We start from the raw sequence: 24,182 nt of genomic DNA on the forward strand, positions 1-24,182 counted from the left end.
ACACTCCAAAGGGTAAGACTTTATGGGTACACACAAATTCACAGGTAAAATTAAATGCATGAAAGCCTTCAGGTGAATTCAAAGACACTGCTAGGACTAAGAGGCAGTAAATTCTAAAAGGCAGTGCTAACAGCACATCCAAGTTACTAGAAAGCATCACTACAGAAAACAATGCAGAAGGGTGAGTTTAAATCTGTTAACATATTTTCTTCTTTTCTTGTGACTTTTATTAAGGAAAATAAAAAAAGCCACGCCACGTTGCAGCTTGGATTTATTAATTTTATTTTCATTAATGCAAGCCAGAACTCTACATGTACATGTAGAACAGACATGCACAAAGTTACACAAAGGTCAAGAGGAAAGAGAGCAGCACTGACCTCATGAATGGAAGAACAGAAAGAACCCTCACACCAGTGCATGCTCTTAAAATACCCTGTGTTTTTGGAGGAAAGAGCTTCTGCAGCACAATAGGTGCAGTCTCTTCAAGATTTTCAACAGTTTTAAAAAAAGTGTGAATATTAATAGAGCATGAAGCCGAGCTATTAATAGATGAGGCCTCTGGGGTTAGCATAAAAGAGACTCAAGCGACAGGCAGCGCGTTAAGCCAGCTGACTAATAGTATCACTGCAGGAAAGTGTGTAGCTGTGCTATTCAACAGCTGCGCCTTCTACACTTTGTTTTAGGGATTATGGGCAGGGCAGAGAAAATATTCAAATCAGCCTCTTCTTATGACTTGTTACCTAAAAAAAGCAGGTTAAAAATGTTTCACATGTTTTCAAGTAACAGGTAAGTAAAGATGCCACAGTGCATAACATGTAAGGGGCACATATTTAAGACCATTTTTATTCAGCAAACACTTCAGTCCTTCCTGATTTCTGCATCCTCCACTAGGCAGGTGTAACATTCTCACAGTGCATATTGTTTTGTACATACAAAATTTCAAGGTTTGATAACACCTTCTACGCATTCTCAAAACACATCAAATCAAACATCATTTACGTCCTTACTCAGCCTGCCTTTTATATAAGCATTTTCCTTGTGATAAAATAAGGAAGATGACTATATTTCATAAACTGGGGAGGCACCGGCACAAATTGCCCACAGAAGTTGTGGCTGCCCCATCCTTGGAAGTGTTCAAGGCCAGGCTGGGTTTTGAGCACCCTGATCCAGTGGGAAGTGTCCCTGTCCACAACAGGGGGACGGAACTGGATGAGCTTTAAGGTCACTTCCAACTCAAACTAGTCTACAGAACTGACACAGATCTCTAGTTAATACCGTGGGACATTCAGGGAACAAGAAATTCGCTGTTAGTAACGTAAAATAACAGCATAGAAAAATGCAACACAGAAACAACGCTAAGATTACATAAACGATGATGGTCTTTGAATCAACCCCCTCTGCTCTGGAAAGAGGTCACCGAACTACAATAGGAAGCTCTGGTTTTGTGAAATCTTTCTCAGGTGTCAATAGTGGCTAAAAAAAGGTAAACTATTATAGCAGTATAGCAGTACTTGGATATAGCCGTCACAGGCATAAATAGGACAAGTTTATTATTAGATATGACATCTTCGCACTGTATTGTGCAAACACACATGGAAGTATTCCTTGAACGTTTGCACAATACTATTGCAAGTACCATTTAAGAGAAATGTCAAGACTTCTCTGTCCTGGAGAACGTAATGCACCTCACCTAATGCACAAAATGGTAACTAAATGGGTGAAATTAAGCAACCACTATGTGTCAGGAAGAATTCACCCAGCCAGTCCACAAGAGCTGAAACACATCCATCCACCTGTAGGTTACCTTCCCTCATGAAACAACTCCATCTCCAATCTGTCAGTCCTGTTCCTCAAGGAAAACCTATAAAACACCTTTCAAAACAAGCCTGGGAACTAAAATTCATAACTTCATTGGGTTCAGAAAAAAAAAGGGCTCAGTAGTGATATTGGATTTATGGCATACTGTAACATTACCTCACACTAACCCCTTCACATGCCACAAGGTACAATCTACCAGGCTCTCTCTTTCCCCTAGGAGATAACCTTATCATCTCTTTCTTTCCTCTCTGGCTTCCCTTGTAAGGAAACAATAATTTCTTTGGGCTGGAACAGAGGCAAAATAATGACATTTAGTGTAGCTACAATCCATTTTGCTTAAATGAACAGGTCACATACTGCACTGTTTTTTTGTTACCTTTCCCATCTCAATACAAACAGAAACTCAGTCATAACCTTGCTTATTGTTGATGGATACCATAAACAGAGAGGTGTGATAACCTAAAAGGGCACGAACCACAGAGTGAGAAATGAGAAGGTGTTGCAGGTGAAAAATTTTCGAGGAAAAGAGCTAAAAAGCAAACAAATCACTTTTGCTTTGATCCCTCCAGGACAAATGTAGACAGTTGGATATGATAACACTGCAGTTTGGAAGCAAAGCCCAACTAAAACCACAGAATATAAGCAAGATGGGATCTGAAGGATCATCCAGCAAGCAATAACAGAACCCCTCACCTTGAGACTAGAAGCTTGGCTGATCCATTTTGAACAAACATTGCTACAACACATGAAGAGATAAATAATTTTCTTACTCTATTTCATTAAAGCTGGTAATTAAAGGTAGCCATCTGTGTGGATGTCTTTTTTGGGGTCTTACCTATAATGCTTGCCCACCCATAACTGTTGGCACACCATACTCACAAGCATGAACTGCTTTTTCCTTCAGAAGTGGTCTAAAAGATATCTAGTTCACTGAACTCTAAACAGATCTGAAATACACTTAGTTTTAAAACGTATGGATGGCTTCTATTTTAGACCTGAGAAAGGCTTTATGCAACCAAACCCCTGGTATTCCATAGTATACCAATCAATCTAATAAAAAATATTACCACTATCCACAAATCTTGCCCTTCCAAGAAGTTAAAAATATTAGAATATGAAAAATAAAGCAGAACACACCACTGTATCCTATATGAATACAGAGTTTCGATTTTACCAGCTCTAAAAAAAAGCAAGACGAAGCAAAGAGTAAGCTAGTAAAATTTTTAAGATTAAAAGTAAGAGTACACACGCCCAAGCGGATCACTCAAAAGGAAAGTCAACTCAATTTTCTTGCACTCATAACTCACATACATGAACTGGAGCACAAACTGCTTCTGAAATATATATATATATAAAAATCCACAGTGAAGCTCTTTAAAAAGATAATTAGGATTTCCAAAGGAATAGCACTTACGCTATCATGGTGTGCATGTTAATGTGCAAACACACATACATTAGCAGAGGAACAGAGGTCTCGGAGATTCCGAGTACTTATAAACCTCCTGAAAACAGACAGATAGAGGAAATAAATTTATTGCAGCTTCCACTGAGAAAAAGGCTCCAGAGGGAGCCCCACTGTATTGCCAGATACCAAAGGGTCCACACGGGGATTTGGTATCTAATGAGCTGTAAAGAAAGTCACAAGGAAGGACTTCATTAGTTCTGCTCCTTATAGAACTACTAGATGTGCTTTTCAATGCATTATTAATTCATTGAACTCACTGCCCAATGACAGAAGCTAAGGACTTAATTCAGAAAAAAAGGAATTCACAGAGAGAGCTAGCAACCTTTATGTTTGAGCAGTTAAGGGATACAAATTAAAGCTTAATTTTTAGGACAGAAAGATAACCACAGGATGTAAAAAAACCCCACTTCTTTATGGACACTTTGTTCTGCAGCATCTGGTGCCAACCCCCTAGAGAAACAGTCTTGCAATACACAAACGCTAATCCTGGAATCACGCTGCAAGAAGTCACTTGTAAATCCCTCAAATTCTCTTAAGTGATTTGAACCCATGCCTGCTCAGGCAAGCCCTCTCTCATAGGACACAAGCGTGACTGGCAAGTTTTAAAACCTGATCATTGAACTAGCACTCATTTCCCATCCAGGATTCGTAGAATCATAGATTAGCTTGGCTTGGAAGGGACTTTACAGATCATCTAGTTCCCATTTTTCAGAATAACAGAATTTTTTTCCAGCTATAATAGATCAATGTTTTCACATATCACGTGTGTGATGTATCTACATCTTTCTCTTTCTAGTCCTTGTGATCATTTGGAGTTTGGGTTTTATTCCAGCTGGTGATTTTGGGTTGTTGGTTTGGTTTCCTTTGGATAGTCATTCATTCTTGAAAAGCAGTAACTCCCGAGATTAAATTTTATATTCTAACTAGTCCCTGCTCCAGCTTGTTCAACCAACGCAAAGCATTTGGGCAACTGCAGTTTTGGGTTCCATAGAATAAAAAAAAGATCTAAAGTTACTGGAGAGTGTCCAGAGGAGGGCACAAAGTTGGTGAAGGGTTTAGAGGGGAAACCACATAAGAAGAGGCTACAGCTTCCTCTCAAGGCAAAGAGGAGGAACAGGTGCCGATCTCTTCTCTCTGGCGACCAATGACAGGACCTGAGGAATTGGCAGGATGATGTGCTGGGCAGGAGTTAGGCTGGATATTAGGAAAAGGTTTTTCACCTACAGGGTGGTGGAGCACCAGAACAGGCTCCTCGGGGAAGGGGGTCTCGGCCCCAAGCATAAGAATATTCAAGAAGCATTTGGACAATGCCCTTAAACACACAGTGTGGGTGTTGGAGTAGTCTGATGCAGGGACAGGAGCTGGACTCAATCCTTGTGCGTCCCTTCCAACTCATTCATTCTATGACTCTACGATAGCTCACCTCATGTCACTGTGCACTTGGGGCTTCAGATTATACGTGGACCATGACAAGAAATTGCATCCTCAGACAAAAACAATCCATCCATGCTTCCAGCTCATCAAGAGGCAGCGATTTCAAGCACAGCTTGATGAATAGCCAAGTCTGGGCTTAATTCACATCAATATGACTCAAAGGCTCTTAGGGTGAACCCAGATGCTATCTTCCTGAAAAATACGCAAATTAAGCACAGAACTGGAGTCTGAAAACATCAATTATCCTGTTTTATCCCACCTAAAAATAAAGGCTGTATGTGTTGGAAGACATCTCCTCTCAATGGAAAGCATTAGAAAAATGAAGAATTTCACTGCTCTCCCTTTTTTTCTTCTCTAATGAGCCCCAGATAATTTCCCTCATTGCCTCTATGTGACAGCACATTCTGGTAGATTAGAGGCTTTAAAACAGGATTACTGCTTTAGAAAATATGCTGCTAGCTAGCATTTTCTAACCCATTTCCTCTCAAAAAAAAATCATTTCTACATTGTTTGAGACAGACTTTTCACCCATAAGACTTGCGAAACAGAAACTATTTGCCATAATATAAATTGGTCCACTCCCCCATCATATTTTACTGGTGAAGCAGGATACAGTTTGTCATTTTATGATCTTTATTTTACAAACAAAATAAAGCAATTTCTCTCAAAATAATGCGGTGCAAAATGCCCAACCAAGACCAAGTCCATGTTCCCGAACAAAAGAAGGAAAAGAGAATCTCCTATGGACCATGTATTAAATAAAAGCTCAGTACTTAAAATTCCTGACCTAAGAAGATTCAGCTTCTCTCCCTTAGTTGGAATATTTGAAACAAAACAAAGCAAACAAACAAAACCTAAGCCAGTTTGCACATACTTTTTTATTTCTGGATCAATATTAAGAATTCAATGAGAAATCTGGAACACAAAGTAGGTATTGCCTTTGGCTGCACATTTCTGTTTGTTTTGAGTTAATTCATACGGAGGTCAAAGCAATGGAGAATTACATTTACAGTGAAAGAGTAACACTCCTTGTATAATGTGCATGAGTTGCAAAGCAAGTGATGATGTTCAGAGCTGCCACACAGAGTCAGGAAAGTTTCACACAATGTTTGGGAAGAAATCAGAAACAGTCCAATCTCTGGCAGAGCCACCATATGGAGTTTACTGTGGTAACATACGTTCTGGCCACTCAGCGTAGCTCTGCTGCCAACAATGATAGACTGAACTATTTCTTTACAAGACACGTTCCTATAACCAAACAGTAAATCCTAACCCGAGAGGCTCAGACGGTTTATCTGAATCTTTATAGTAATAGTAACAAAAGGGAAAACATCACACTTCAACACACACTTTAGCATCCATAATGGTAAGAAAGGTAATTAAATACAAGTATAAACTTCTAGCACACGGCATGAGATGCAAAACAATACTCAAACCTCTTTAGACAGTCATGGATTTATCTGCATCACACCTTGCACTACATTATGAGCCTTTGTTGTCAATGTGGTCAAAACAACCAAATAGGCAGATATCTGTGGGAGCCCCTTCAACTTCCTTAAGCCTCTCAGGTTACTGTGTGCCTGATTTATTGAAGTATAAATAGAAAATAGGAAGGCAGAGACAAGCTCCAAATGAAGGCTCACGACAGCCATGCCACTTGGCAGGGTGTTAGCAACTTCACACTCTCCATCACCTTGGAACACTCAAACAGATGTAGTGGAAAAGCCAATCTACTCTAAAGATGTAACCTTGCTTGCCTCACCAAATCATGTGCCTGCAGCCTACACCAACCCAAGGCCAAGTAAGAGCTGATGGATCTAACTGGGGTAGCTTACCAGACTGCCCCCACTGCTCATTTCCCCAATGTATTCCCCTCCCTTGTCCCTTGGCAGCAACTATGAGCCTTCCTGAGCCATCTGGGCACAACGCTTGGCTCAATAACACTCCTACTGGCTACAGGACTTCACTGTGAAGTTGCCAAGGAACTGGTACACACTCTATTCTGCCAAAAAGGCTGAAACTACTTCATCGATCACAGCTGTTTCCACTGTGAACATCATCTTGAGAGATACTTCAATTGCTTTATGTTTTTTTAAATCAATAATTTTCACACATTTAGTTATGATGGCTTAATTTAGCTGATTTGATGCTTTTTGTAAGTTAAAAGTTCCTCAAAAGGAGATGTCAGGTGGTAACTGCTCATGCTTCCATTGTAAATCGAGCTCCAGCTGCTTCCTGCATGTTTCAAACGCAGATGCCTCTGAAATGTGGTACTACAAATCAAATGCAATCACACTGCAGTCAGTGCGGAGACTGACACTGACTAGGGTAAGGTTTGGAATAGACTCTACAGCTATGTCTTTTTATGCTGGTTGCATTCTTTTCTGCCAAATTATTTTCCTTTGAGTTGAACTGAAGCTAGTCTATCAAATTCTACCTCAAGTTATCAGTTCAGCACCTGTAAAGAGCTTAACTGTTCAGATTAAAAGAGAATGGGAAAAATAGGAGAACAGAATGCATTAGAAAGGCTAACAATTTACTGAGCCCATTACTGATTTTCCCTGACTGCAAGATGAAATCTGGAAGGCTTAATTGATTTCTGCATCTGTCATTCTTACCATTATTTAAAAAAAATAATGGCTAAACCCACAGAATTTTAGTTGCAAAAAAGGAATCAACACTGGCAGATTATTCTTGGGAGTACATGCACTCGTTTGTGTATGCAACACCTATGATGCGGAATGCACTCCCTGAAGACATCGCACAACTAATCAAAAGAGAACAAGTTTGCTACCTATCCTAGGCTCCAGTTCAGATCAGCTCGGGCAGCCACAGCCTTTGTCTTTTTACATGTGCCTATGCAGGTGTTCGTAGAGCACACATCTACAGGAGCTGCAATCTGCACAATAGCTACTACCACGAACGCAAAACACTCTTAATTCCAAAAGGTGTCTCTTAAGGCCTCATTGTACTCAGGAAGACAGAAAAGAAACAAAGACCATCTGTTAGTTACTGCAAGCTAAATAGCAATTATGTTATCTACACATAAGGAAAACAACCAAAAACTGAACCATTGTACACAATTACATCCGAAAGACATCATTTACAGTACCACCCTTGTTTATTTTTCTTTTTGTTTTGTTGAAAACACTAAATATTATAGAAATCCTCCTGTAAAATAGGAATTTGGTCTTTATTAACACATTGCAGAAAACACAAGACAAACAAAGGTTTTAAAATAACCATTCTGGATGTAAAAGTCTTCATATCAAATTCCTGACTAAATGCAAAAATGAACTGAAGCACACATTTAAACTAAATATGCAGGACAGTTGAAACGTTTCTATGTTGATGCAGCTCTTAATGGAAGACAAAGAGAAAGCATACAAAAAAACTCTAATAAAAGAAGTCATTTAGTGCTCCTTACCTTGGAACCTGCCAACATAGTTTTCAGCATTTTCGTTCCTTTTCCAATACCAACCACTGCAAAGACAGGAGAAATGCCACTTCAAAATCAGCTCTGAGGTTCCCTTATTCAACAGCATTCAGTACTAAATATTAGGCTAAATATTAGAGCCTTTTATGCTCTGTTAGTATATAGAGTCAATGCCTACGAGAAAGTACCTCTGATGGTGCTGAGGTACTGGTCCAGGCTGCCCAGGGAAGGTGTTGCTGCCCCATCCCTGGAGGTGTTCAAGGCCAGGTTGGGTGGGCCTTGGGCAACCTGAGCCAGTGGGAGGTGTCCCTTCCCACGGCAGAGGGATTGGAACTAGATGATCTTTAATGTCCCGTCCAACCCAAACCATTCTATGATTCTACATTCAAACAATACAAGACTAGTGAAAGGAAAACAATCTAAAGCAGAAGATAAATAAGCTTCATCTATTGTTAAAATCCTTTCATTTAACCCCTAGATTTATTCCTCTTTTAATCACCAAAGAAACGGGTAGTGCAATTAATGCCACCTCCGGTCTGATGAAGACCATGGCTCACTAACCATGAATCTAGCCTTCACTGTAACTTGGTAGTGACCAAGAGTAATACAGCCAAGACAGCATAATGAAATTGTTTATCAGCCTTTCAGCAAGAAAGTAAAATAACCAAAAGGTCCAATTACCCCTGTCAAAAATCTTTTATTATTATTATTTACCTCCTACTATAACGTACAGGCTACTGCTTTTCCCATCTGAAGTCAGTATTCCACAAAACAACCACTCAGCTTTTCCTAAAAGCAGCAGATGGAAGAAGAGCTCTATTTTATATTTTATTTTCAAGATTTTTACAGCGAGGTGCTTCTCTTAAATATGCTTTTCTATTTATTTTCTCCACATACAGCAATCCAAAGAAACAATGACAACAGAAGGAAGATGGGAAACAATGAAAATTTTAGATGGAAATTAACTCGGGTACAACTCATGGAATATCTAACAATATCAAGTCAACGTCCTCAACTTTAACAAAACTACAGGAGTTAAGGGAGCTTGCAGGATAGCTTTGTGTTAACCAGGGGCCAGTCCCAAAAGCATCAAACTAGACAATGAACTACTTAAACAAACACCTCTGCTCTACTGCTGCTCAATCTTTACATTCTGAGACTCATTAGACCACTTCTTATTCTTGATTACTTCTCCTCGTGTTCCTGAGGGGTTTTAGTCACACATGTCCTTGTGCTTTTGTGTACCTCCAGGTTAGCCTGCTCCTCTTGTATTCACCAGAAAGCAAAGAGCTGTGACACAGCTGAGGAAAGGAGATAAGCACAAAGATAAAACTTTACAACCCAGCACTTTTCTTGCAGTGTGATGACATCACTCACACTTCAACATAACTGCTGAGCTGAAATCAGCTGGAGTGTCAAAAGATTCAACAGAATAATTTTAAAGAAATATTGAATGCTTTTGTGAACAAGACACTAACAGTTTTCCCAATTAATCATCAGCTCATGTACCATGTGTATTACTGAACGGCAACAGAGAGAATAACAAGGTTTAACTAAATTTTTTCCTTTTAATTTGCCAGCCTCTAAACAACTTACTGAATGGCATTTGCTACTTGTCTTAAAGAATATCCACTTTCTTTGCAAAAGAAATAGCATCACTCGCTTACCTCTGTGTTTTTATAAATGGCTTAGATTCTCTTAGGACAGAGGACCTCCCATCTTCCTTACACATGGCAGAGCACACATTACAGAGATGTGCTCATCCTCAAAAGATGTAATCACAGTTCTCCTCTGAAACTTTACCAGTTGGCTTTAATTTTGATACTTTTTCATCTCTGCATCTACTACGGAAGCATAGTTCACAACTGCCACGTAGAAACAAGGAAAATATTTACAATTCCCATTATACAGCAAGAAACACCAAACTGGAACCAGAGCTCTGGACAGATACTAAAAGAAGGTACTCACTAATACTTGACCTACAATTCCTTGCCTCTTGTATCTAAAATATGAGACCCAACAGTGAGAAGCAGAAGTTAAGTCCCAGCTTCCACCACCTTCTGAATGCAAGGGAAGCTACAGATAGGGGCAGAAAAATATATTGCCTCTTGAACAGCGGTTGCCCCAACCTCCTACCAGTACGTGGCCATAAGCCACTCGGACTCTAAGGTGCCTTTCACTCGCTAATTAGACCACTAATCTCTTCTCCAAGGTCCTTCTACATCTACATTTGATGTCAGTAGGAAAAGGAACACAAAACTGCATTTTCTCGTGAAATGCACTGCCCACATATTTGCAGTACTACTTGGCACACTAAGCAAGACTCTGTTATCAGCTAACTCCCATGAACAAAGTTACAGACATACAGTACATAAAATTTCGTAAACAGCAGTGTAGATCAAGAAAGATTAGAGCTTTCAGAAAATACATAATTCTGTTACACTACTGTCCATGAGAAAGCTTCCTGCCTCACAACCCCATGGCAAAAAGCAGCACACACTTTCTGAATAACTTGTTTCTGTTGTGTCCTCCCTTCTCATTATCGTACCTGAACCCACAAGAAATCTGGGCACATTCCCTTTCTCACCCCTCTCCAGTTTAGTTCTTTCCGAACTAACTACCATTGATTTTTCTTTGTGTTTTGTATGGCAGTGGAATGAAACCTCCTGTGCCTTTCTTTAAATGATCCATAGCATATTATGGTGACGTACGCCTCAGTCTTTACCCAGCACATCAAGCCCAAGAACTTTTTCTCATGCCACAGGATATTAGAGAACAGTAGGAAAAGCAATTAAGAAGCATGAACGATTTTTCTTTCCCTATGGACCAATGCTCTGAACTTCCTACCATGAGCAGTAGCACACTCAAAGGGAGTATCTGTGTAAACGGAAAGTGTCCGCTTCAGCACTGTACACAGTAGTCTCTGGTGAGCAGCCACACAGCAGAGGAAATTGGAACAAAACAAGTTTACTTCTAGCACAAGAATGCTACATTTTGCAATGTTCACAGGTGACAGAGAAAGACAATTACCAGCCCATAGGCCTCTAACAGCAACAGCCTCAGCAAACAACACACCCTTGAAGGGCGGCTCTCCCCAAGAAGGCATCAAAACTCAGTGGGTTGACTTCCAACGTATGCTCATAGATGCACCTGTTGATTTTAAAAACCAAAGAAGTATTGCTATTACTTGTACCAGCTCTGTAGAGCTACACGGCTACCATTTAAGCGAGCTATGGGTGACAATGTATAACAGGGGAGTGAGCCAGCCCACCAATCACACCCTCAGCTGAGTTTTCAACACCACACCCCGTTCCTTAACAAAAAAAGGGATTGGATAAATCAATTGGTACCAAAATTAAAAGACAAAATCTCTTTATGAAGCAAGGTAGGGCAGCAAGCGAAAATTGTTTCTGTGCTGAGCCTTAAAAACAGCCATAGCTGCATCACTCTTATGCATCTTTCATTTGGCGAGTGTTACAACCGAGAAGGCTCCCTCAAAATCTCAGAAAAGCATTAGTTGAAGAACAAACACTTTAGAAAATGACGATGATTATAAATCTCCAGCTTAAGTAAAAAAAGCCATCAATTTCTGAGGTAATTTAGGATTCATTACACAAGAGTTTTTATTTTCACGTAATAACAAACGAGTTCGTTCAGGATTTTAGGGATGGGGAAATACAGCCTTCTGTTAAGAAACATATTGTATGCATGTAAAAGCATATGCAGAGAAAATTGAACCCAGACCACTCTTCCACAGTAATCTGTCCTTCCTGCTAAACCACAAAGCCTGCCGTGACTATTTTAAATTGTTCCTCCACCTCTGATTTCACGTAGGCAAGAAAATGTTCCCTAAAATCATCTTTTGATGACTGTATTTATATTTTTCATTACCCAGAACTCCTGCTGCTGCACTGTCCAAAGTTCCACCATGTCCAATTTTCAAAACCTTGTTTCTTTTGTTCTCATTTGTTTGCACGCCAGCTTCTGCAAATACAAATTGAAAGGAATTATAGGATAAGCTTGGAACATAGTAAAAATTGTACACATTTCCGCACTGCAAAAGGCTATAAAAATCAATTATTTAAACTATGAATTAGTAATGCAGAAATTGCTGTACTGAATAAGACCAATGATTCACCCAGATCTACTTCCAACCTGAACAGTTTGCAAGCCGTTTTCACTTAGACTCTAATCAAGTCTTACGTACCGTTATAAACAGATGTTCAGTAAACACTATTAGAAAACCTGTAGGACAGTTCACCTGTGAAGTGTTTGTTATCAACAAAGCATGCAAAAACTAGCAGCAGAGTCCCTGAAATCATCTCATCAAGATGCTCCCACTTCTTTTGATGCAGCCCAGGACACAGTTGGCCTTCTGGGCCATGAGCACACATTGCCGGCTCATGTCAGCTTCTCATCAATCAGCACCCAAAGTCCTTCTCTGTAGGGCTGCTCTCAATTACGTCATTCCCCATTCTCTACTGAAACCACAGACTGCCCCAACCGAGGTGGAGGATGTTGCACCTGGCCTTGTTGAACCTCACGAGTTCACATGGGCCACTTCTCCAGCTTGTTCAATCCCTATGGACAACACTGCAGGGCTGGAGCTTTCTGCTGGAGCAAATCTCAGCCCTATTCAAAATGAAGCCTCACATCATGCTGTATCTTAGGTGAGAACAGTGTGACCAACACACAGAGCCTTGGAGGGACCCAGCAGCTCCTCATGGAGAGCCAGAACGTATCCAGGAATGGCGCCATTCCCCATCTTGGACTATACCATGGCTGTCAACTACCACAAGAGAAATCAAACACCAATTCTCCCTTAGTTTTCTAAATGCTGAGGAACAGAGGTTTGACAAGGGGTGTGGTTCTGCACTCTGAGGAGCGCAGAGGCTCCTGCACATTGCCCATCACACAGCAATGGTGGGCAAGGTGACCCTGGCAAACACGCTAAAGGGCTGAAGGTGTGTTTGCTTCAGAACAGGCTGCTCCTGCCCTGGATCACAGGTAGGGCCAACACCTGCCTCCCTGTCATGACTTCTTCACTCCAACACCATAGAATCTCTGGAAGGTTTGAGTTGGAAGGGACCACAAAGCCCATCCAGTTCCAACCCCGTTGCCATGGGCAGGGACACCTCCCACTGGATCAGGCTGCCCAAGGCCCATCCAACCTGGCCTTGGACACCTCCAGGGATGCGGCAGCCACAGCCTCCCTGGGCAACCTGGGCCAGTGTCTCACCACTCCCATAGTGAAGAAATTCTTCCTTATGTCTACTCTAAATCTGCTCCTCTCCAGTCTGTACCCTTAAGTGAACTCCTCCTTGTATCAACCTGACTTGGGAAAAAGACTGATGCTCTGCTCAGAAAGGAGTAAATAGCAGGGTTAAGAGTCTGGGCACTACCAGCACCCCTGGCCACCACCACCACCAGCACCCCTGGCCACCACCACCACCAGCACCCCTGGACACCACCACCACCACCCCTGGCCACCGCCACCACCACCACCACCACCACCACCATCCCTGGCCACCAGCACCCCTGGCCACCACCACCAGCACCCCTGGCCACCACCACCACCCCTGGCCACCACCACCACCACCACCACCACCATCCTGGGCACCGGCACCGGCACCGGCACCGGCACCACCGGCACCACCACCACCACCACCACCCCCCCTGGGATCGCATTCCTCCCCCGTGGAGGGGGATCCCAGACTCTGTCCCTACCTGCCAGCAGCCTTTCCCTCAGCTGGTTGAGCACGCCGGCAGAGGTGGGACCCTTGGGCTTATAGACGGCGAAGAGCCCGCTGAGGGAGAAGAGCTTCTCGGCCGCTTTGCCCAGCGCCGCCTCTCCCGCCGCCATGGTGCCCGCAGGCCCCGCCCCGCCGGGGCCGATGGGAGAGGGGGGGGGTAGAGGGGGGGGTGGAGGGGGTGGGGGGGAGAAGCTGCTGCTCGGGTGTGGGAGAGGGGGTAAAGCATCCTGTGAAGGGAATGGATTAGTTTAAGTGATAATTAAGTGGTGGTAAATGGAGTAGAGTGCAGCTGGAGGCCGGTCACAAGTGGTGTCCCCCAGGGCTGGGTCCAGAATCATAGAACACTTAGGGTTGGGATGGACCTTAAAGATCATCCAGTTCCAACCCCCTGTCATGAGCAGAGACATCCCACTGGATCAGGCTGCCCAAGGGCGATCCAACCTGGCCTGGAACACCTCCAGGGATGGGGCAGCCACAGCCTCCCTGGGCAACCTGGGCCAGGTGAAGAGATTCTTCCTAACGTCTGGTCTAAATCCTCCCCTCTCCAGTTTATCCCCATTCGCCCTCGTCCTGTCACTCTGAGCCTTTGCAAACAGTCCCTCTCCAGCTTTCTTGTAGCCCCTTTCAGGTACTGGAAGGTCACTATAAGTTCTCCCTGGAGCCTTCTCTTCTCCAGGCTGAACAACCCCAACTCTCTCAGCCTGTCCTCGTATGGGGACATTGATATCAATGACCTGGATGAAGGCATTGAGTTCACTCTTAGCAAGTTTGCAGACAACACTAAGCTGGGTGGAAGTGTGGATCTGCTGGAGGGTGGGGAGGCTCTGCAAAGGGAACAGGCTGGACTGCTGGGCCGAGACCAATGGCATGAGGTTTAACAAGGCCAAATGCCAGGTCCTGCACTTGGGGCACAACAACCCTATGCAGCGCTACAGACTGGGGGAAGAGTGGCTGGAGAGCTGCACGGAGGAGAAGGACCTGGGGGTAATGGTTGACAGTGACTGAACATGAGCCAGCAGTGTGCCCAGGTGGCCAAGAAAGCCAGCGGCATCTTGGCTTGGATCAGAAACGGTGTGACCAGCAGGTCCAGGGAGGTGATTCTCCCCCTGTACTCAGCACTGGTGAGACTGCATCTTGAGTGCTGTGTTCAGTTCTGGGCCCCTCACCACAAGAAGGATGTTGAGGCTCTGGAGCGTGTCCAGAGAAGAGCAACGAAGCTGGTGAGGGGCTGGAGAACAAGTCTTACAAGAAGCAGCTGAGGGAAGTGGGGTTGTTTAGCCTGAAGAAGAGGAGGCTGAGGGGAGACCTCATTGCTCTCTACAACTACCTGAAAGGAGGTTGTAAAGAGGTGGGTGCTGGGCTCTTCTCCCAGGTGATAGAACAAGGGGAAATGGCCTCAAGCTCTGCCAGGGGAGGGTCAGATTGGACATCAGGAAAAAATTTTTCACGGAAAGAGTCATTGGGCACTGGCAGAGGCTGCCCAGGGAGGTGGTGGAGTCACTGTCCCTGGAGGTGTTTAAAAGATGGGTAGATGAGGTACTCAGGGATGTGGTTTAGTGGCTGATAGGAATGATTGGACTCGATGATCCAAGAGGTCTTTTCCAACCTAGGGATTCCATGATTCTATGATAATAAAAATAATAAGTTTAAGGGAATCTTGGCTGGTTTGCAATTAGGAAGAATATGATTGTAACAGTCCCTCGCAACATCCTTCTCTCTAAATTGAAGGGAGACGGATTTGATGGGCGAATGGTTCGGTGGGTAAGAAACTGGTTGGATGGTCATATTCAGAGTAGTGGTCAATGACTCAAAGTCCAGATGGAGATCCGTGATGAATGGTGTCCCTCAGGGGTCCATACTGGGACCGGTGCTGTGTAATATCTTTATCAATGATACTCACAGCAAGATTGAGTGCACCTTCAACAGGCGGAAGCAAATCTTCCGGCTGAAGCCAGTGGCTCTTTCTGCACTGAGCAGGATCAAGGTCCCTGTGTGGTGTTTTAGGCTGTGCCACAGTCACCAGCTCCCTCCGTACCTGCTCACGCCTTCCACAGCAGCTGCAGGGTGCTTCTGTGGCATCCATGAGATTGGTACCTGCTGCCTGCCACCAGCAATGCCGACCAGCCTCCTGTGCATGCCTCTTGTGCATATTATTAATTAAGCACCTTGTTTGCTTAGATCTCATCTATATAGCTGCAATCTGACTGTGGAAATATTTGCTGTTACCTAAGCTGCAAGGGTGGATTCCCTGGTGAGTGGTATGGATAAAATGGCCTGGGGAAAAGGTCAGCAGTAAACTTGCTACTGATTTACATGGATTTAAAATGTAAGTGGAGTTGTAGAAGGCACGTTGTAAATCGTGTTGGAGTTTTTGCTGCAGACGTGGCTTAGTCAGGCTAACCCTTTGTAAACTATTTTCACCAATTCACTGCTAGAAAGAGCTTAAACACAGATTGCCTACAGGAAAGCTGGGTAGGGGCTTTTTATCAGGGAGTGCAAGGATAGTACAGGGGATAAAGCTTTTAAGTTGGGAGATTTAGAATCGATATTAGGAAGAAACTTTTTTCTGTGAGAGCACTGAGATGCTTGCCCAGGTTGCCCAGAGAAGTCTTGGCTACCCCATCCCTGGAGGTGTTCAAGGTCAGGTTGGATGGGGCTTTGAGTAACCTCAACCAGTGGGAGGTGTCCCTGCCCATGGCAGGGGGGTTGGAACTGGATGATCTTTAAGGTCACTTCCAAGCCAAACCCTTCTATGATTCTATGATATGATAATGATTTCTCTGTAAATGAGCTCAAGCAAAACTATTTAAACATTACTGTTAAGAAATGGCATTAGTAAGTGTCTGAGCAAGGAGGTTGCAGCCTGAAGACTGAAATGCCGACCTGTCACACAGTCATGGCCAACAGTATTGCTGGGCCAGCACACGGCTCTGAAAACATCACAAAGGATCAGAGGGACATTGTGCAGAAATACGAGCTCCACTGTTTGCATAGAGATGTCCTTAACACCTCAGCTTTCCAATAGTGCAGCAGCAGATATGGCCTGTGAAAAAACACCCTGTACTGCCTTCTCAGGACTGACCTAAAATGTTTTAATGAACCTGACACAGGCAGAGGGTGTGAGCTGAAGGTCAGTGTCTGACCCCCAGAACTTTTTCCACAGGGTTTCAGGTGTCTAAAGAAACTACCCCCTACTCAATTTTCAGTATTGAGAAGGAAGTAGGTCTCCCAAACTTCTGCATAAGCAATTAAAACACAACACTTTGTTAGTGGAGTCTTTGAAGGCTTAGAAGGAAGAGGTGTGCTTTGACTTCAGTGGGCATTGGATAAGATTCTGAAGTAAGAACTGTGAAAAGCTGTCAATGACTGTCAGTATTTTATTGAGCTGGAAAAGATACGTGTACGTAAATCACACATGGCTCTCTTCATGGGGCAAAGTTATTCAGCATTCAAATGGTGGGAGTGATGTAGCAAACTCTTCATCTCAAGAGCATTATTTCAGCAATGCCTCCTGTTGCTTGTGATTAAAAGTCATTACCATCTGCTCAGTAGTCTATTTGAAATGAGATGTTTATCTCCCAATGATTCCTAGCCAAACCAGGATCCACAACAACCAAAAGCATGATTGGAGTTACAGACGTTATTTGCAACCTTAATAACGGAGTTCAGTAAATGGCCGAAAGGATGATGTTGCTTTATGTATGGCACATAGTGTGTCTAGCAGAGGCAGGCCAAATTCTCCACTCAGGTCAGTGAATTGCACTAAGTAATGCTTTGAGGATCTGGTGCAATAATGCTTTATAGAGAAGAGATAATGGGCAGTAGCTGTAATGGGCAAAATCCGTTACTTGTGCAGAAAGAGAAGGAAAATTTCATTCTCCAGAAAGATGCTCACTTCTTTGTGTGCTTTCAGACTGGGTTTTTCTGAGGTAACGCTCAGAGACCACAATGCTGAAGAAAATGATTCTGCATTACAGCTTTTAAAGTCAATCCAGTAGCAACGGGCCATTTCTGTGCTTTTGTTCACTTTATGATTCCAGCTTTATCGTCTGTATCCAATCAGAGCAAACAATTGCAGGGCAGTCAATCGCAGCTCATGTTCTTCCCATAAAAACAAGGAGTAGCAGCTATTTGCAAGTTTAGGCCATAGACACATAAAGTGCTCCCTTGTCAGCTAGTGGAATTCTGTTCATAATAGGAACTTTTGGAGCCTCAAATACATAGATTTTTTTTCCTTTAATTGTTCCATCTGTTTGGATAATAAGGCATAGATAAATAACTCCTAGACTTGTTCAACCCATCCCATCCAGGTGGGCACAAAGCACATAATTCATTGTGTTGGAGTGGTTCTTCTGTACAAAAGTAGGTTCTTTAGTATCTTGTACAACTGCAGCAATTTTGAAAAAAGAACATTAATTACTGCATGCCAGGGAGAGATACACCTACCCATGACATACACTAATCCTAGGGTTAGCGATTTTTTGTACTCTTTCTACCGATGGAACTGCAAGCATTTTATGAACAGATTTTTGTATTTTGTTCAGAAGAAGATCAGCAGTTAAGGTTTGCACCAATTTGGATTTTACATCTAGGCTTGGTTTGCTTTTAGGAATATTTTTTTTCCACCTTTATTCTGGCTTCTTTGATATTGTCCCAGAGCAGTGGTGGCTGCCCTATCCCTGGAGGTGTTCAAGGCCAGGCTGGATGGAGCTTTGAGCAGCCTGATCCAGTGGGAAGTGTCCATGCCCATGGCAAGGGGCTTGAAATTGGATGACCTTTAAGGTCTCTTCCAGGCCAAACCATTCTGTGAGTCAGTGGTTCTATATTAGAGGGATTATTTTTAATCAAGAATGGTTTAGACAAGAAGAGGTTTGGGGTTAGCTGATTTCATGCAAATTTATAGTGTCAGTTTGAGCTGAACTGGACAGAATATAGTAGAATCCAAATGTTTTTAGCTCTTCCTTCTGTATGTGAAATGCAGCTCTGGAAGTTAGCTGAACAAAAAAATTGTCCTGACCACTGGTAGGTCACAGACTATGCAGAACTATGGAGAAATATGATACAGATATGGTTTCAATTTCTTCTTATGGACCCTTTCTAAACATATTGCGTTACTAAGTAAGGACAGATCTATTAGGGACTGTTACATGCCCAGGTGTGTCTGTAATGACAGAGCACTATGCATGGTCTGGAATCAGAATATTCAGAAATGCTGAGGGGAAGAAAAACAAAATTTTGCAGTTCTTTGATTTTGTTTCTAATAAAAGTCTCAGTGGGTTTCTCAGTTCTTGTTTAAATTTGCAATTTCTTGTTACAGTTGCTGTCAAAGAGCTAATTTTCCAAGCAGCTGCATCCTAATTAGGAACAAGAAAGAATTCACCAGATGTGCATATGGAAGAAGGTATGACATGAAGGATTGTTTTTATGGACAATTCAAGTCCAACCTGGCCTTCTGCAAATTCAGAACATGAGGTTAAAAGAGCCCAGACACTATTAAATCTGAGAAGCTGCTAAATGCCAGAGCTAGCAAATAAATTTAGCAATATGAGTTGAACTGGAGTGTGTTTTCTTGAAAAACATTTTATCTTGATTTGGAGGTACTGGGAGATAAGAAAAAAGTATATCTGTAGCTTCACTGGTAGCTTGAATTTATCCTTGTTTTCTGAACTGGCTTTGTACAATTTCAGCATTCAGATAAATATGTTAATAATCAGCCCTTTGGTGGCTCATTCTCATCTTTTGAGATTCTGATTAATAGTTTATGAAGGATGTGCAGAAAAGAGAATACCTGAGCTCCTCAAATGATGTCCTTTTGACCTAGACATTTGAGTGAAGAAAGAGATTGTACCTCCAGAAAAAAACCCACCTTCAACATCTAGCATTAAACTCACGGCAAAGTTAAATAAATACGGTATTATTTCCTTAGCACAGAAAACCTAAAGCCTATGGAGCCTCTATCTGTGGGCAGTGAAGAGCTTCTCTTCCGAAACAGTCCTGCACTTCCAGATTCAATGTGTTGTAACTACAGTGGAGGTAGAGCCATCTCCTCTGCATGAACAACTGGGTCTGTTCATGTCCCCAGCCCACACTGAAAGCCTGTAGCAAATACTTAGGGAAAGCATAAAAATGAAGATTTCAAGGAGTTTCCTTCTTCCTTTACATACCCTCCCAACTTCTCGTTGTCAGCATTTGGAGGCATTTTTAGCCGAAGCTTGAATGTGGACCATTGTATTTAACCATCATCAGTAGATCTTCCCTCTGTCATCTAATCTGCTCAATTGCTTTGACACCATATCTTTGAGGCAATGACTTTCATAAGTTAGTTGGAGGTTGTGTGAAGGAGTCCTATTTATTTTGTCTTATATTTTGAGCTACCTTGACATGCAGTAGGTACCTCCTGTTTCTAGTTAAATGAAAAATGAAAAATTCACTCATTTGTTTCCCCTATTTCTCTCATGATTTGAAAGGCCTTAAACTGTATCTTGCTCTGACCTCCTCTGTCTCTTCTCAATGTGAAGAATCCTGTTAAGTCTTTCTGAAGCTTTCTGTTTAGTCACTCATTGGGCAGAGGCTATTTGTTAGTTATACTCTTCATTCTGATTGTAACTATCATCTTCTGCATCTATTTTTAGATTTTACAACATCCTTCTTGATATGGGCTGACCAGTGTTTTACTAAGCAGTTAAAATATAGCCATGCTTTGGTTTTATAGTGTGGCATGAAAAGACCATTTTTTGTGCTTTCTGTTCCTCTCCAAAATTCTTAGCACCTGATTTACTTTTTTAATTTCTGTGAGGTGCAAAGCTTGACCTCCCGGGCACAGCTGTAGAGCCCTTTTCTGGTAGTGTAGCATCGTGAACAGCAGGGGCAGATGGTAGCAAGCATCTCAGGCCCTCACCACGCTTATCTGACTTTGTGTATTTGCAAGGGAAGCTGCCTGATGCCTGATAGCTGTTCTCTTTCTCCCTACATGCTCCTTCTTCCATTGCATGGATGCTTTTAGCGGTTCTGATGGGCAAGCCCACAAGTTATATTATTAGGGAAAAGAAGTAGGATAGCACACGTCATTATTTGTTTGTTAATCTTTCCTCCCAGTCTGACAAGTCTCCATAACCCTTCCCAGAAATGTCCTGGGTGACTCATACCAAGAAAGTGAAGAACCAGCTTAAAAGCCCCTCTGCAAAAGGCAGGCAGGCGAAGCACAGAGATGAAGGTTCATTCCACGTTAGGATCTTGGAGTTACAGTCCAAAACGTAACAATTTCTTAAATGCTTTGGTCTACATATTCTCATAAGAAGAAAGAAATATCTCTCCTCACACTAAAGAAGGGCTGTCCAGAAACCCCATAAAGGGCAATGTCTGAACATCTCAGATTCTTCACGCCAAGAAGAGTTGCAGTGTAAGTAAATGACCTGCCCCCAGACTTGACCTCAACCAACAAAATACTCCTCCAACTCAAGTCACAGCAGTCATCCCATGCACAGGCAGAAACTGGCCTTTCTCTACCTAACTCTAATCTGACAATTAACTCCAAGCCACCTTCTTTTTTTTTTTTTTGTTCCCTAGAAAGATTCTGTCCTTCTGGCTTTAACTTTCAAAGACACATTCCCCATATTGATCTTCTTCTTGATCATTCACCCCTTGCAACTGCTCCTGAGTATCTACTGATACTTAACCCCCTCTTTGCGCTGAGAGGCTTGTAAACATCACCAGCCTAAGCAAATAGCTATGATAAGAAGGTCAAAACTGTGGATTTATTATCCCTTGTCCTAGGAATGAAGTCAGAGCTGAGGAGGTATTTGCTCTGTTCCCTGGCCCAAGGAATTAGTGGAGTCATGCTGGCATGAGGACAACTATAGCACACCTCCTCCATCCTCTCTTATTGGCAAAATCTCACCCTAAATAAGCACCAGCAACCATGGATTACTTCCAATTAATTCAGAAGTGGAGACAAACACAAGTAGCCATTGCCCACAGGCAGGGGCTGCCAATTGCATCGCTAATGAGGACTCCAGAATCAATAATCCAGCAGCTCCAGGCAGTGAAGTGTATTTCTAATGCATGTTATAATACTGTTGACAGAAATTGTTTCAATTGCCATAAATTATTCAGCTTTTAATTGTTTAGGCTTTGGAGTCTCTAAAGATGCTAATTGCTAGCTGTAATATTAAATTGGTGATGCCTGCTTTTTATTTTCTTGAAGTTGGACTTAAAATCACAGAATTTGATTTTGCAGATACCTTGTTAAAAATAAGGAGATCAAAAAGTTGACAAGTGTTCTGCTTTTTATTCTGGGTTGTAATCATTAAAATGAGGTTCCATATTTAACATGTCTGTGTGAATAAAGTAATAACTATTTTCACCAGCACACATACCTACATCAATATTCTACCCTATCTTGGTTATCCCATCTCATATCTTGATCATCGACAATGAGAAATCCTAAAATGAGGATATATTTTTGCCTGTCACATCTGAAGTCCTCTGCTTTTCTTTGGAATACGAAAGTAAAGTGGACTTAAGTATTTGTCAGTTTTCTCACATTTCTTCCAAGAAATACTTTTTTTCTTGTATTTCTATGATTCCTGCACTGGCTGTTGTATCTTGCAGGGTTTGTCTGGACAGAGGGACAAAAAGTTTGCTTTTTGTAGTAATCACGATAATGAGAATTTTATTTAGAAATATTTTTGCTTTTAAAAAAAAGACCTTATTTGCTAGAACTATGACTCTGATATCACCTAGAAAGTCTGACTGGATTATTTTTTTAACTGATTTAGTTTAATTTGAACCTAAGCTGTATGATGAGGAAAGGAATTGCTATTCATGGTATCCTGATTTGCATTCCACTTCTGAAAGGAACATCAGCGCATCCAGTCTCAAATGTAAAAAAAAAAAAAAAATGAAATTAAGTAAGATAAAGAATGGTTTCCTCTGTCAGATTTTGAGACCTCCTTCCTGGAAAGCTGAAAAAAGGCCGACGCATTTGTTTCTTTTTGCTCAGGAGCTCACTTTGGAGCTGTATTCACTTACACAGCTGAAGAGCTGGATCCCTGGAGTGCTATCTGTTGAAGTCAGTGAGAGGTAAAGGATGCCTAAAATCATGCCCTAATTGCTAACTTGGCTTGAAGGTGCACTCTGTGTCCTACTAAGAAGCCAGCCCTACACTTTAGAGCAATCCTCCTGTGCTGTAATAAAGTCCTGGCAGGCTGTGGTGGCTGCGACTACCACCGTATATTGAGAAGAGGCACTGGAATGATCTACCGTGGCAATGATGTTTTGGCAAATGACAATCAAGAGGTGACCATGGATGTGCCAAAGATGATCTACTTGACTTACTGCTTCAGCAGGCGTCCTGCACTTGAGTACTCTTTTGATTTAAGCCCTTTTGTTCACAGGAAGGTCATTCAGTTACTTTGTTTCTGGAGTATATTTATTACTTTTAAATCCAGTGCAGTCTATTTAGTCTTTCTTGATGCTTCTTTGTGAAACATTAATGAGAAGCTCACGCACACAGCCATAGAATTTGTCTGATTACCCCATTCATATTTAATAGGCTTGCTGCTTAGACCACAGAGTAACAACAGAAATTAGATAATGCAATACTTTACTTCTGGAGTGCCCCCTGAATTTGACTCTAAATTATTCATTATACTGGCTGAGGGCAAGAGAGCTGCTGTAACCCTAAATTTATCTAAATCATACATTGTCTAACTTGTGCCTCTTTGTTGTTATTCCTACTTTAAAAAGTCACTAATTTTTATTGAAACTGAAAACATCCAGTTTTTATCTGTTGCAGATTTATCATCATTCTCTGCAGAAGTACTGCAGTCAGCTAAAAACAAAGATAATGTAGTTGGACTTCAGCTGCATATACAAAATGTGAGCCCTGCAATTAAGACTGGGAAGATTTGTTTTGTTGAAGTAGCGATTGTGTTTTCCAGCTAAGTGTATTTTTTTAAAGCTGTCAATTAGACAAGAACACAGATATTAACCAGCTGCACTCCTACATTTTTAGATTTTTATGGTTCCTAAATGTCTCTTTTGTATGGGTTTTATCCAGAAACACACTGTGAATGTAATATTTTTATGGTCTTTAAAGTAAATAAACTTTATGAGGGAAAAGGTCTGATTTAAGTCTAGGTAGCATCTAAAATCACATCTTAAAAATCACGTTCTTAAAAGCTATGTCTGAAAACAGGACCACAACATAGAGCTCAGTTCAGATGTATCCCAAGTCACACCAAAACAGGAATTTCATAAGAACAGCCCACTTAAG

At 42.0% G+C, this 24,182-nt stretch overlaps 1 protein-coding gene across 2 annotated transcripts in view; it reads right to left on the bottom strand.

Annotated features, from left to right (window-relative positions):
- TRUB1 (TruB pseudouridine synthase family member 1) overlaps positions 1-14,032 on the bottom strand; it is a 30,427-nt gene extending 16,395 nt beyond the window's left edge. Inside the window, exons 1-3 of one of the 2 annotated variants that reach the window (XM_054072015.1) lie at positions 13,881-14,032; positions 12,045-12,137; positions 8,145-8,200 (exon numbers count right to left, since the gene is read on the bottom strand). In XM_054072015.1, the coding sequence (XP_053927990.1) occupies positions 8,145-8,200; positions 12,045-12,137; positions 13,881-14,016 (285 nt within the window). In that variant the 5' untranslated portion in view covers positions 14,017-14,032. The remainder of the gene's footprint in view (positions 1-8,144; positions 8,201-12,044; positions 12,138-13,880) is intronic. The other variant, XM_054072016.1, reaches the window with a different exon arrangement.
- Between the last annotated feature and the right edge of the window lie 10,150 nt (positions 14,033-24,182).

Source organism: Cuculus canorus, chromosome 7 (assembly GCF_017976375.1).
Source record: "Cuculus canorus isolate bCucCan1 chromosome 7, bCucCan1.pri, whole genome shotgun sequence".
Taxonomy (NCBI): Eukaryota; Metazoa; Chordata; class Aves; order Cuculiformes; family Cuculidae; genus Cuculus; species Cuculus canorus.